The 14,677-nt window shown below is 44.5% G+C and overlaps 1 protein-coding gene across 2 annotated transcripts in view; it reads right to left on the reverse strand.

Moving 5' to 3' along the window:
- Positions 1–14,677, reverse strand: part of MED13 (mediator complex subunit 13) — a 411,382-nt gene that overhangs the window by 15,235 nt on the left and 381,470 nt on the right. For both annotated transcript variants that reach the window (XM_063954032.1, XM_063954031.1), the window contains exons 20-27: positions 14,233–14,665; positions 13,369–13,588; positions 12,454–12,645; positions 6,279–6,502; positions 6,041–6,183; positions 2,997–3,155; positions 1,583–1,759; positions 126–274 (exon numbers count right to left, since the gene is read on the reverse strand). In XM_063954032.1, coding sequence (XP_063810102.1) covers positions 126–274; positions 1,583–1,759; positions 2,997–3,155; positions 6,041–6,183; positions 6,279–6,502; positions 12,454–12,645; positions 13,369–13,588; positions 14,233–14,665 — 1,697 coding nt within the window. The remainder of the gene's footprint in view (positions 1–125; positions 275–1,582; positions 1,760–2,996; positions 3,156–6,040; positions 6,184–6,278; positions 6,503–12,453; positions 12,646–13,368; positions 13,589–14,232; positions 14,666–14,677) is intronic.

A 14,677-nucleotide genomic window follows, 5' to 3' on the forward strand; every position in this document is an offset into this window, starting at 1 on the left:
AAAGAAACATTCAACATTCTATATAGTATACAATTTAATTATCCCACTATACATATTAACCAATACATCAGATTGGACATTACTATATACTTATCTTCCAAACAAATGTACAATAAGCTAGTTACCTTGCCAACATCAACACAATGAGGGTAATGAGAGCCTGGTGAATGGCCTGGGGATCCACCGGGCGAAGCAGGAAAAATGTTTATAATATCTGGATCCAAGTCATCAGCTGTGTCTAGAACATCAAATATTCCCATGCCATCTGGTCCATCTTCCACAGAAGAAAAACAAAAATAATAATGCTCATCTGACCATTCATTCACAAAATGTATAGAAATATTACAAAAAACTACCAGACCTTCAAAACTCCTTCACGCTGATCAAGTATACATCACTTTGGATTGTAGCTCATGAAAGACCACTACATTTGATTTTAGCGGCCAGTCACACCTTTTTAAGCGAAATATAACATACTGACCACGCTGCTTGTAAATTAATTTGTGAGGCTCTGGGGTATATTCAATTGAAGTCGGATCCATTCCGACATTCATTTGTCGGAATGGATCCGACCTGGGCTATTCAATGTATTCTCAATTCGACTTTAAAAAAAGTCGAACTGAGATGCGGGAGCTGAGACGTGGGAGAGCCGCGGGCAGACAGGGGAGAGCAGAGCTACAGCAGCGGCTATATATAGCCGCTGCTCTCCCCCGTCTGCCTGGGGGCCTCTCTCTACCCCCCGCCTCTCCCCGTCCCCGCATCACAGCCGCCACTCACGGCAGCGTCCATCTGGCTCCAGCAAATGAGCTCTCGCTTGCTGGAGCTGGGTGGATGCTTGTGAGCAGCGGCTGTGATACATCCTCCGGCGCTGCTCTCCCCGTCTGCCCGCGGTTCTCCCCGTCTCTGCTCCCGCATCTCACTTCGACTTTTTTTAAAGCCGAATTGAGATGGTCGAAAAGGGGACCAAAACCGACCTGTTTTCGACACAAGCACGCGGATCGGCAGCTATTCTGCCGATCCACGTGCTTTTCGACAAGTCGAATTCCTCAACTAGTCGAATAATTTGGGGTTAGATTGAATAGGTCGGAACCCCTTCCGACCTAAAAAAGTAGAAAACTGCCGTCTTTTCGACAAAGGCAGCTTTCGACTTCAATTGAATATACCCCTCTGAGTTTTGAAGGTCATTAGTCTGTGCAACTTAGGTATAGACTTATTGATGGCATATAAAAATGCAGTTTTAGCACTTTAAACTGAAATGTAGAATATAACCAAACTTTTGTAGTGTAAGGTTTATACTTTCTATAAAAGATTCAGACTGTCACCCACAGACATACAAGTGATGCATATCAAATTAAACATTGCAGAGTTATTTTGTCACGTTATACTGGTACTCAGCAGTATACATGTTTCAAAAAAGATGCTCGGTGCAAACAGAGTTGTACAGGACCTGGCGTGCTGAGAAGGGATCTTTGACGCAGGTGCAGCAATAGTGTATGAGAACACATATGTAGGTTGAATAATGTTTTTTTGACTGTTGAATGAGATAATAATTAAACTGACAGAAGGTATCTCCAATACTTACCATTATTTGAACTGAAGAGATTCTCATTTGTGTTGCTCGCAGATGCTACCTGCACAAATGCAGACGTAGGGAAAACCAGAATATGAGTGCACGATGTGTCCTGTGGGGTATTTAATTGAGAAGTCTGCATGGTAAGTGTGGTGCTACGACCAAACACTGAACCCGTTGACACAGAATCTGTAACAATATAAAATAATATTTTAGTTTTTCATATCTTTATAGCTTTGAACGACAATTTTCTCAAATAGTTTAACAAGTAGTATTACTTGTTAAAGGGGAAATATCCTTGAAAGGGGAGTTTATTTGAAAGAGAAAAAGAAAGAAAAAAAAAAAAGATACATCACAACAGGACAGTACTAGGCAGAGAGAAAAACGTAGACCGCTCTAGCCGATGACGGCTCAGAAAAACATTGACACAGAAAACATAACGTAGGCCAGTAAAACAAGTAACTGAAATCTGCTTTTACTAGTGGGCGTGTTCTATGTGCTGAGGTCACTATACTCCAGAGTCAACTGGCAACTAGGACTGATCTGACGCTGCAACAAGTGAAGCTCCACTGCAAGTTGCGTCACCACTCAGTGCTGACAAGGATTTGCCAAATTCCCATTCAGGAGAAAAATCATAACAGAGTTCACAATAGACTGATGAGATGAAAGCACACTACCCCAACCTCCATTCATGTAAATAGCTGGAGAGGTAAAAATAATCAAGACATTTATAAACAGATAACTTGAAAGTCTCTCTTAGCCCAATTAGTGCTCTGTATAAAAAGTGATCAAACATACTTTAAGCTAAAAGCCACAACTTGCAGTCATTAGAGAATTGTTTAAAAGGTGTGAGGATAAAGGCAAAGTTTAAAATAGCAAGGCAATACATTCCTGTCTGACATTATCCAAAGCAAGGGAAGCTGACATTATCCAAAGTAAGGAAGCTCTACTATGCAAACAAAAGCATGGGGACTTCATTAATATAATAAGCCATGAACTGCTTGTTAGCTAAACTGTTTAAGTGTATTATGATTGAGAATGACAATATGGACTCTGGAAACCAGAAAGGGACTGTAAATTGAGGACAGTGTAAGAAAGAGGGCCTACTCATGAAATGATCCAGTGAACCTGCACTTTTATGTGGATTAACCATGGCTATTCGTACTAGGGACTACCAGCCAAAAGGTGCAGTGAGATAACTACAGTAGAATAAACGTACTGTAGCACACACACTCCACACACGCTTTTTTTGCTTCAACAACAATTTCTTTATGTACTTAAACACTACCATACATTTCTCTAACTTTTCTCTCTCCTTCACATATGCACACGCTATATAACAAGAACTTTGCATTCTGACGTTATATAAGATGACAGAAAGATCTGACTTTTCGTGCTACAAATGCATTTTTATTTTTTTACATACCTGGCATAATCACAAATGAGCCTTGTGGCTCCATTGCCACCAAACAAGCACTCAGAATGCTGGGAGAATCTGCAGCCGATATGCCACACATCCAACACATGTCCTTCAACTTCTTGCTCAGTGACTGTAGATTGCGACGACTCAACAGACTGCTCCAATCTGTGTAAGAACACAAAATCTTTACTTACACAGCAACAATAATCAAACACCAGTAACAATGATGGCTGCAAATGCGCCACACCGGTATAGAGGGGGAGGGGCCAGTTACAACTCTGAAGAAATTTAGAGTGCCAGGCTTTACTCAGCCACCCTGTCTATACCCCAGTGTATATACTCCAATGTCTCCTATTGGATGAAGGAGAAAAATAAATAATCAGCAGTTATCTCACTCTATTTTGGAGAAAGAGTGCAGAGTACTGATCTGTTATGAAACTCCATTTTACAGTTATCCAAATCATCCTGGAAATACAGGAGCAAGCACATGAAAAAAAAGAGCAGGTAATGTCCGCTTCTCACACCAAGTGACAAGTCTCCCAGGAATACATATGATATCCTGGTAGATGGGATGCTGACTGTCACTACAGCAACAGCGGCATCCTGTCTGCCGGAATCCCATCAACGAGTCCCCTTGCGGGCTCGCTTCGCTTGGCACAGGTCTTATTCCTGCTCAATTGGTGATATGACCCATCAACTGGGTGGGAATACAGAGGATCTGTCAAGATTCCAGGCATCGGTATTTAACCGGCTGTCGGGATTCCGGCGTTGGTCTCCTGAACCCCGAGATCCCGACAGCCGGTATATTGACAGCATCCTGTCTACCATACCCTATAAGTAATATTTGCATCCTAGCTTTGAGCATGCCACTATAAGAGAACCATTTTTTCTTAAGGCTCATGGCTTCACAGGAAAAGTGAGAGCACCATTCTTTTGTCAGAGTTGCTAGCAGGAAAGTGCTCTTCCCACCAGTAACCTAACAGATAATCTTATCCAGCTCCAGACTTGTACTAGACTCTGTCCACCTGCAAACACTTGAGCCAGAGGTTTGGCAAACTGAACACCAGTAGAGCTAAAATTCTGTCTCCAGTAAGGCCCCTTGTAGCCGCTTATTCCAACTCGGCATATTGCCGAGTTGGTGACGTCAGCGGTGACGCAGCGGGGGCTGTGCTTGGAGATCGCATTATCTACAAGCGCCGCCTGTCCATTCACTGTGAACGGGAAACGAGTCGCATCGACCCAGCTCCCATTTACACAGCACAGCTTGCCAGGTGGAACCAGTGTTCCACCCTGCAAGCTACCAGAGTTAGTATACCGGGTCACTCGACACGGATTATTCTATCTGGGCCATTTTACACAACCACCAGTGTTAGAAGCTGGCGGTGTAAAAGGGGTATTAGACAGGCATCTATAAGCAGCAGCCTCAGCTAAGATCAACAAATCAGTAACGGGTTTCCTTTTTGACCTACGGCAGACCTGGCCAACCTGTGACTCCCCAGCTGTTGTGAAACTACACAGTCCAGCATGCTGTGCCACAGTTTTAGCATTCCCTAATAGCAAAACTGTGCCAGAGCATGATGGGACTTGTAGTTTCAAAACAGGTGGAAAGCCACAGGTTGGCCAGGCCTGACTTAGGGCATGGCTGAAATGGGTCTAGCTGCTGCATGCATAGATTTAAGGGTTGCCTCAAGTTTTCCATCATTAGTATTCTTAAAGATTGCAGCATTTGGGATAAGAGGAGTTTTGGACTTGGAAAACAGCGCTATAGGAGCTGGTAAGGGATAAAATGTAATCTAAGCGTAACATAAAACTTCTAGGTATTTAATCCATGCCACAGACGAAATCACTCAATTACAGAGGGAAAAGGAAAGCAATTGCATCTTTCGTTATAAACCGCGTTTGATCAGGCTCCGGTGATGGCTCTTTATCCCAAGTATCCGTGCATTACTGCATGTACTAAAACCATGTACCCCATGCTATCTAGCAGAGTCCTTGTTAAAAACAAATACAACAAGAAATCAATGTTTAACTCCTCCACTGTTGTACTCTTTTCATGATAGTAACATTCATAATCAGACATTTCATGGACAGGACCAAAAGACAGAACTCTTAATTCCAAAACCTAGCTGGTGAGATCACTAAAAGTGTATATCCTTATGTTGTGACCACTAGGTGTGCTCTGTACAATTAACTGCATTGTTTTACATTCTCTCCACGTCTTAACAAGAAAAGTGGAACAAGGAGGAATTATTGTGGCCTTTATTTGGGACTTGTTGGAGCACCGTACTTGTATACTGGTAAGTGGTGTTTATATTTATGTAAATATGGCCACCAGGTCTTCATTCCTGTGTGAATTACTGTACAGGGGACAAAACAGTGATGTCGCAGCAACAGAAAGGCAGCAGTCAGCTTTTTCACCTGTATCAAATCCTGTTAGAGCACTGTTATTTATATGCAGATAGAGAATCTATTGTCTGTTAATGGAGTGGAAATGCAACATTTCCACTCAGTTTCTTTCCCCAAGCAACAATCTTGGTTAATTCGACAATCGCCTAGTCCATTTCATGTCATACATGTAACATGTACTCAAGTATCCGTCATGCTTCTCTTCCCTATGTTATGTCATGTGTTGTATTGTGTCTGAGAGCTGTGGTTATCGGAAACAAATTCCTTGTGTATTATGTACTGATATACTTTGCAATAAACCGATTCTGATATAGCGGAAAAGAAATAAAAGGTTAACAAGAACAAATATATTTCACTTTTCTGGTGAAATTAAATTGTGAAGTTTGACGGGTGTGATCTTAAAGCATCAAACTGGAACTCGCTGCTAGAGGACATGAGAACCTATTACTGAAATGTTTCCCTATAACTGTTTATTTACAGCTTAAGACTACTTTTTTGGATGATTTCTTTTTAGATGAGCAACTACATTATGTTGAAACTGGAGTGCCAGTAAAGGCCTAACTCCAAAAAATGCAGAATACTTTAATGGAGACATACCATATGAAGACATCAGTTTCGGAATCTGCTCCACCATTAAAACATACCTTTCAGCTCTCCATGGCCTATCCTTCCTAAACGACCAATGACAACCCTCCACGGCAAAGAGCTCATCTGTACAAGTCCTTGGCACCATTCCCACAACTTTTGAAGACCACTGCGGCGAGCTGAGCCTTTTTTCCTCCGAGCTCTGCAGTTGCAAAGACCAATAAAAGCCTTATATTAGTTTGTCATTTCAGAGCACTAAAAAAATGTAGCATAATAGGTTATACAATTTGCACTTGCCTGTTTGGCACATCAATGTTTATAATGCATGTTTCCAAGAGCTCTCCATAGAGGTCTGTGCAAGAAGCCAGGAGCCACTTTTGATCATGAGATAAGCAATAGCCAAGGAAGAGGACATTGTATTTTTGACCAGCCTCTCCAAATGTTTCCCCAAGCTCTGTTTGCTTATCTTTGACGGGAGCCAGAATAAATGGAGGCGTGTAGAGTCTAATACATTCAGGCCTCTATAAACAAAAACAGCAGCAGCATTAGTCAAATGTTCATCTAAGAATAAACAGCTATAAAATAACTCATTGTGCCAATTATAGTGCATTTTTTAATTGAACCAATGGGAAAGGCAACCTATCAATTCACCAGGAAATAATGACATCAATGAAGCACTAGATCCAAGTGAATGGATTGTGTGCTTCATTCTCTCGTTCTTAGTGTCGAAATAGGCTGCTTTGTCTTGGACATCTGCTCAGGCTTTAAAATAAGAATTTACTCACCGGTAATTCTATTTCTCGTAGTCCGTAGTGGATGCTGGGACTCCGTAAGGACCATGGGGAATAGCGGCTCCGCAGGAGACTGGGCACAACTAAAAGAAAGCTTTAGACTACTGGTGTGCACTGGCTCCTCCCACTATGACCCTCCTCCAGACTTCAGTTAGGATACTGTGCCCGGAAGAGCCGACACAATAAGGAAGGATTTTGAATCCCGGGTAAGACTCATACCAGCCACACCAATCACATCGTATAACTCGTGATACAATACCCAGTTAACAGTATGATAACAACTGAGCCTCTCAACAGATGGCTCAACAATAACCCTTTAGTTAAACAATAACTATTTACAAGTATTGCAGACAATCCGCACTTGGGATGGGCGCCCAGCATCCACTACGGACTACGAGAAATAGAATTACCGGTGAGTAAATTCTTATTTTCTCTGACGTCCTAAGTGGATGCTGGGACTCCGTAAGGACCATGGGGATTATACCAAAGCTCCCAAACGGGCGGGAGAGTGCGGATGACTCTGCAGCACCGAATGGGCAAACTCTAGGTCCTCCTCAGCCAGGGTGTCAAACTTATAGAATTTTGCAAACGTGTTTGACCCCGACCAAGTAGCTGCTCGGCAAAGTTGAAGAGCAGAGACCCCTCGGGCAGCCGCCCAAGAAGAGCCCACCTTCCTCGTGGAATGGGCTTTCACTGATTTAGGATGCGGCAGTCCAGCCGCAAAATGTGCAAGCTGAATCGTACTACAGATCCAGCGAGCAATAGTCTGCTTTGAAGCAGGTACACCCAACTTGTTGGGCGCATACAGGATAAATAGCGAGTCAGTCTTTCTGACTCCAGCTGTCCTGGAAACATAAATTTTCAGGGCCCTGACTACATCCAACGACTTGGAAGCCTCCAAGTCTTTAGTAGCCGCAGGCACCACGATAGGCTGGTTCAGATGAAAAGCTGATACCACCTTAGGGAGAAATTGGGGACGAGTCCTCAATTCTGCCCTATCCATATGGAAAATCAGATAAGGGCTTTTACATGACAAAGCCGCCAATTCTGATACACGCCTGGCCGAAGCCAAGGCCAACAACATGACCACTTTCCACGTGAGATATTTCAATTCCACGGTTTTAAGTGGCTCAAACCAATGTGACTTTAGGGAATCCAACACCACGTTGAAATCCCAAGGTGCCACTGGAGGCACAAAAGGGGGCTGAATATGCAGCACTCCCTTAACAAAAGTTTGAACTTCAGGTAGTGAAGCCAGTTCTCTCTGGAAGAAAATCGATAGAGCCGAAATCTGGACCTTAATGGAACCCAATTTTAGGTCCATAGTCACCCCTGACTGTAGAAAGTGCAGGAAACGGCCCAGCTGAAATTCTTCCGTTGGGGCCTTCCTGGCCTCACACCACGCAACATATTTTTGCCATATGCGGTGATAATGGTTTGCCGTTACTTCTTTCCTAGCTTTAATCAGCGTAGGAATGACTTCCTCCGGAATGCCCTTTTCCTTCAGGATCCGGTGTTCAACCGCCATGCCGTCAAACGCAGCCGCGGTAAGTCTTGGAACAGACAGGGCCCCTGCTGCAGCAGGTCCTGTCTGAGCGGCAGAGGCCATGGGTCCTCTGAGATCATTTCTTGAAGTTCCGGGTACCAAGCTCTTCTTGGCCAATCCGGAACAATGAGTATAGTTCTTAATCCTTTTCTCCTTATTATCCTCAGTACCTTTGGTATGAGAGGAAGAGGAGGGAACACATAAACCGACCCGTACACCCACGGTGTCACTAGAGTGTCCACAGCTATCGCCTGCGGGTCTCTTGACCTGGCGCAATACTTTTCTAGCTTTTTGTTTAGGCGGGACGCCATCATGTCCACCTGTGGCCTTTCCCAACGGTTTACAATCAGTTGGAAGACTTCTGGATGAAGTCCCCACTCTCCCGGGTGGAGGTCGTGCCTGCTGAGGAAGTCTGCTTCCCAGTTGTCCACTCCCGGAATGAACACTGCTGACAGTGCTAACACGTGATTTTCCGCCCATCGGAGAATCCTTGTGGCTTCTGCCATCGCCGTCCTGCTTCTCGTGCCGCCCTGTCGGTTTACATGGGCGACCGCCGTGATGTTGTCTGACTGGATCAGTACCGGCTGGTTTTGAAGCAGGGGTTTTGCCTGACTTAGGGCATTGTAAATGGCCCTCAGTTCCAGAATATTTATGTGCAGGGAAGTCTCCTGACTTGACCATAGTCCTTGGAAGTTTCTTCCCTGTGTGACTGCCCCCCAGCCTCGAAGGCTGGCATCCGTGGTCACCAGGACCCAGTCCTGTATGCCGAATCTGCGGCCCTCTTGAAGATGAGCACTCTGCAGCCACCACAGCAGACACCCTGGTCCTTGGAGACAGGGTTATCAGCCGATGCATCTGAAGATGCGATCCGGACCACTTGTCCAACAGGTCCCACTGAAAGGTTCTTGCATGGAACCTGCCGAATGGAATTGCTTCGTAGGAAGCTACCATCTTTCCCAGGATCCGCGTGCAGTGATGCACCGACACCTGTTTTGGTTTTAGGAGGCCTCTGACTAGAGATGACAGCTCCTTGGCCTTCTCCTCCGGGAGAACACTTTTTTCTGTTCTGTGTCCAGAACCATCCCCAGGAACAGTAGACGTGTCGTAGGGACCAGCTGTGACTTTGGAATATTCAGAATCCAGCCGTGCTGTTGTAGCACCTCCCGAGATAGTGCTACCCCGACCAACAACTGCTCCCTTAATCTCGCATTTATCAGGAGTTCGTCCAAGTACGGGATAATTAAAACTCCCTTCTTTCGAAGGAGTATCATCATTTCGGCCATTACCTTGGTAAAGACCCTCGGAGCTGTGGATAGACCGAACGGCAACGTCTGGAATTGGTAATGACAATCCTGTACCACAAATCTGAGGTACTCCTGGTGAGGATGGTAAATGGGGACATGCAGGTAAGCATCCTTGATGTCCAGTGATACCATGTAATCCCCCTCGTCCAGGCTTGCAATAACCGCCATGAGCGATTCCATCTTGAACTTGAATTTTTTTTATATACGTGTTCAAGGATTTCAAATTTAAAATGGGTCTCAGCGAACCGTCCGGTTTCGGTACCACAAACATTGTGGAATAGTAACCCCGTCCTTGTTGAAGTAGGGGCACCTTTACTATCACCTGTTGGTTACCTGTTGTTACCTGTTGGTAAGGCAGATTTGAGGAAACGGCGGGGGGGAGACGTCTCGAATTCCAGCTTGTACCCCTGAGATACTACTTGAAAGATCCAGGGATCCACCCATGAGCGAGCCCACTGATTGCTGAAATTTTTGAGACGGGCCCCCACCGTACCTGGCTCCGCCTGTGGAGCCCCAGCGTCATGCTGTGGACTTAGAGGAAGCGGGGGAGGACTTTTGCTCCTGGGAACTGGCTGTATGCTGCAGCTTTTTCCCTCTACCTCTGCCTCTGGGCAGAAAGGACGCGCCCTTAACCCGCTTGCCCTTATTGGGCCGAAAGGACTGAACCTGATAAAACGGTGCTTTCTTTGGCTGTGAGGGAACATGGGGTAAAAATGCTGACTTCCCAGACGTTGCTGTGGAAACGAGGTCCGAGAGACCATCCCCGAATAACTCCTCACCCTTATAAGGCAAAACTTCCATGTGCCTTTTAGAATCTGCATCTCCTGTCCACTGCCGAGTCCATAACCCTCTCCTAGCAGAAATGGACAATGCACTTACTTTAGATGCCAGTCGGCAGATTTCCCTCTGTGCATCTCTCATATATAAGACTGAGTCTTTGATATGGTCTATGGTTAGCAGGATCGTGTCTCTGTCTAATGTGTCAATATTTTCTGACAGTTTATCTGACCACGCAGCGGCAGCACTGCACATCCATGCTGACGCAATAGCTGGTCTAAGTATAATGCCTGAGTGTGTGTATACAGACTTCAGGATCGCCTCCTGCTTTCTATCAGCAGGTTCCTTGAGGGCGGCCGTATCCGGAGATGGTAGTGCCACCTTTTTAGACAAACGTGTGAGCGCTTTATCCACCCTAGGAGGTGTTTCCCAACGTGACCTATCCTCTGGCGGGAAAGGGAACGCCATTAGTACCTTCTTAGGAATTACCAATTTTTTATCAGGGAAAGCTCACGCTTCTTCACACACTTCATTTAATTCATCTGATGGGGGAAAAACTACGGGTAGTTTTTTCTCCCCAAACATAATACCCTTTTTAGTGGTACCTGTATTTATATCAGAAATGTGTAACACCTCTTTCATTGCCTCAATCATGCAGTGAATGGCCTTAGTGGGCATCAGGTTAGACTCATCGTCGTCGACACTGGTGTCAGTTTCAGTGTCGACATCTGGGTCTGCGGTCTAAGGTAGCGGGCGTTTTAGAGCCCCTGATGACCTGTGAGACGCCTGGACAGGCACGAGCTGAGAAGTCGGCTGTCCCACATTTGGCATGTCGTCAAATTTCTTATGTAAGGAGTCTATACGTGCACTCATTTCTTTCCATAAGCTCAACCACTCAGGTGTCTGCCCCGCAGGGGGTGACATCCCTTCTTAAGGCATCTGCTCCGTCTCCACATCATTATCCTCATCAAACATGTCGACACAGCCGTACCGACACACCGCACACACACAGGGAATGCTCCAACAGAGGACAGGACCCACAAAAGCCCTTTGGGGGGACAGAGTGAGAGTATGCCAGCACACACTAGAGCGCTATATAATGCAGGGACTAACTGAGTTATGTCCCCTATAGCTGCTTTTTCTATATAATTGTATACTGCGCCTAAATTTAGTGCCCCCCCTCTCTTTTTTACCCTTTTCTGTAGTGTAGACTGCAGGGGAGAGCCAGGGAGCTTCCTTCCAGCGGAGCTGTGAGGGAAAAGGGCGCCAGTGTGCTGAGGGAGATAGCTCCGCCCCTTTTCCGCGGACTATTCTCCCGCTTTTTCCTATATTCTGGCAGGGGTATTTTCCACATATATAGCCTCTGGGGCTATATATTGTGGTATTTTTGCCAGCCAAGGTGTTATTATTGCTTCTCAGGGCGCTCCCCCCCAGCGCCCTGCACCCTCAGTGACCGGAGTGTGAAGTGTGTGCGAGGAGCAATGGCGCACAGCTGCAGTGCTGTGCGCTACCTTGGTGAAGACTGATGTCTTCTGCCGCCGATTTTCCGGACCTCTTCTTGCTTCTGGCTCTGTAAGGGGGACGGCGGCGCGGCTCCGGGACCGAACACCAAGGCTGGGCCTGCGGTCGATCCCTCTGAAGCTAATGGTGTCCAGTAGCCTAAGAAGCCCAAGCTGGCTGCAAGCAGGTTCGCTTCTTCTCCCCTTAGTCCCTCGCTGCAGTGAGCCTGTTGCCAGCAGGTCTCACTGAAAATAAAAAACCTAATTTCTATCTTTCTTTCTAAAGGCTCAGGAGAGCCCCTAGTGTGCATCCAACCTCGGCCGGGCACAAAATCTAACTGAGGCTTGGAGGAGGGTCATAGTGGGAGGAGCCAGTGCACACCAGGTAGTCATAAATCTTTCTAGAGTGCCCAGCCTCCTTCGGAGCCCGCTATTCCCCATGGTCCTTACGGAGTTCTCAGCATCCACTAGGACATCAGAGAAATTATGCCAATTGAAAATTCTGATACATGGGCTTAAGCTTTTAAGGGACATTTAAAAAAATGTAGTACTTACTTCAGGACTTTTAAGAGCATTTTCAATGGCTAAACCTGGCCCAAATCCAGTTAGAGTTTTCACATTTGTTGAGCATGGAAGTGGTCGACGACACTGGGTGAACACTGAAAAAGCTAGGGACTTTAAATGCTGGGTATAAATTTGACGATCCTCATGTTTCACTGGTTGCAGAAGATACTGACAAGGAACAATCTGAAAAGGGAAAATAAAAATAAAAAAAATCTCTCTTTTGGCACAATTCAACACTATATTCCCATGTTGTATGAATAAATAATACAAATTAAATTCTGCACACCACTGATAAACTGTCGTATTGTCAAAATACAGACCGACCCCCCCCCCCCCCCCAAAAAAAAAAAAAAAAACCCAACAACTCTTCTGCAAGACCAAAATCTTAAAAACTTAACTCCTCTATAACATGTTCCACCTTCTAATCACTATACCCTTAAACCCAGCACCTCACACTGGTGGACTTAATACTTTCACAGGACTTTGGACATATACTGTAGAAGGTGCATTCAGAAGGCAGCACTACACCCAGCTTCTAAGATAGTAAACGTAGCAACAGCTAGAAAATAAGTTCATTTAAAAAACTGGCAATGGAACATTAAAACTAAGCATTTAGCTAAGCACTGAATGGGTCACAACAACAAGGAAAAAAAGAAAAATGGAACCACCCAATTCTGATTCCATAAAGCAAAGGTGGATGCGAATATATTACATATTAAATTAAGTTTTAAGAGCACTGAAAAGTGTTCAAGTTTTAACGGCAGGAAAATAAAAATGTTTTGCTAAGATTTTTTTGTATTGAACTACAGCATATCTAGTTTTTATTTTACATGATTTTTTTTTTTTGGCAAACGTAAAAAAAAAAGAGCACCAGTTGTCAAAAAGAATACATAAATAGATCAATACCTGTACAGAAACTGTATTTCTCAGGTGTGGTGGGAGAATGTGCAACATTTCCAAGAAACAGCGGAGAAGCCCCAAAGTCCACACACTAGACGAATTGGAACCCTCATCTTTATTTTCATAAGTGAAAGGATCAACAATGTAAACCACCATAGCTGGTGGATAGGTAATGGCGTGAGATTCCCCATCAGTTGGAACGCCAACTTTATCCCGATCCATGGTGCTGAGAAACAAGATCCCACATTACAAAACAGCCTCACGTCTATGTGCTTTATTTTTATTTTTTTTAGAATGCAGAAGTCTGGTTTATGTTTTACTGGTATTATAATATCCGTTTCACATTCCAAGTTCAAAAAACAAATACATTCTGCTGAATATCAACAGTAACAAGGAAAGTAAGATCAAAATTGTGTTTTCGGATGTGAACCATAAAAGTAATAGAAACTGCCATTTTATTGTGCACTGTACACAATTATCTGCCCACTCCATTAGAGATTGGAAACAGTGCATAGTTTGGTGCAGTTCAAAAAGTAAAAAAAAAAAGAAAAGAAAAAGAAAAGTGCCTTCATTTCAGCAACATAATTGAACCTTTGAATGGATGGACCAACACATGTAGCTTATTTCTATAAAGCAAATGTGCCAAGCTTTCAGGTACCATGTCTTTGTTGTTCGAAAAGTACCTATACTGAAATATGGCAAACTGGTAAGGAAACCGCTATAACCACATCAGCTAATTCATAAATTATCCTGCTCAGTAAAACGGTCAAGTAGGTGCATGTTCTCTGTTACATGTATGAAAAGCTGAAAAAGTATTCAATGTACCATATTACAGGGATTCAAAAAAAAAAAAAAAAAAATCCTCCTCACCTTTCCGTAATCTCTGTAGCTGCAGCAGCAGCAGCTGCTGCCTGTTCACTTGACATTACAGTGGTTTGTTGTGGGTTCTGTTGCTGCTGCCCTGCTTGATTATTCTGGACAGAATTGACTTGCGCTGGGATTGCATTAGTGGTGTTGTTTATGCTCCCATAGGGGGGAAAGCTAGTAGTTTTGTTTCCTGGTAAGACGTTAGCCACGTTTGTAGGTGCAGTGAGGCCTGCTGCACTTGCAGAAGGCAGAGCGCTGTTCGGAGTTGATGTTGATGAGTTACTTGTTGGGGCAGGGGTCATAGAGGAAGGAGTGCTAGGGTTACCAGTGTTGGCTGTTGAAAGAGCTTGAGTGGAAGCACCCTGACTAACAGGGGGTGCAAGGTTAGGTTGGCAGAGTAAAGAACTGTCCAGTGGTTGAGAAGCAAGATATGGACCTAAAGAGAATA

The sequence above is a fragment of the Pseudophryne corroboree genome, chromosome 2, assembly GCF_028390025.1.
Source record: "Pseudophryne corroboree isolate aPseCor3 chromosome 2, aPseCor3.hap2, whole genome shotgun sequence".
NCBI lineage: Eukaryota > Metazoa > Chordata > Amphibia > Anura > Myobatrachidae > Pseudophryne > Pseudophryne corroboree.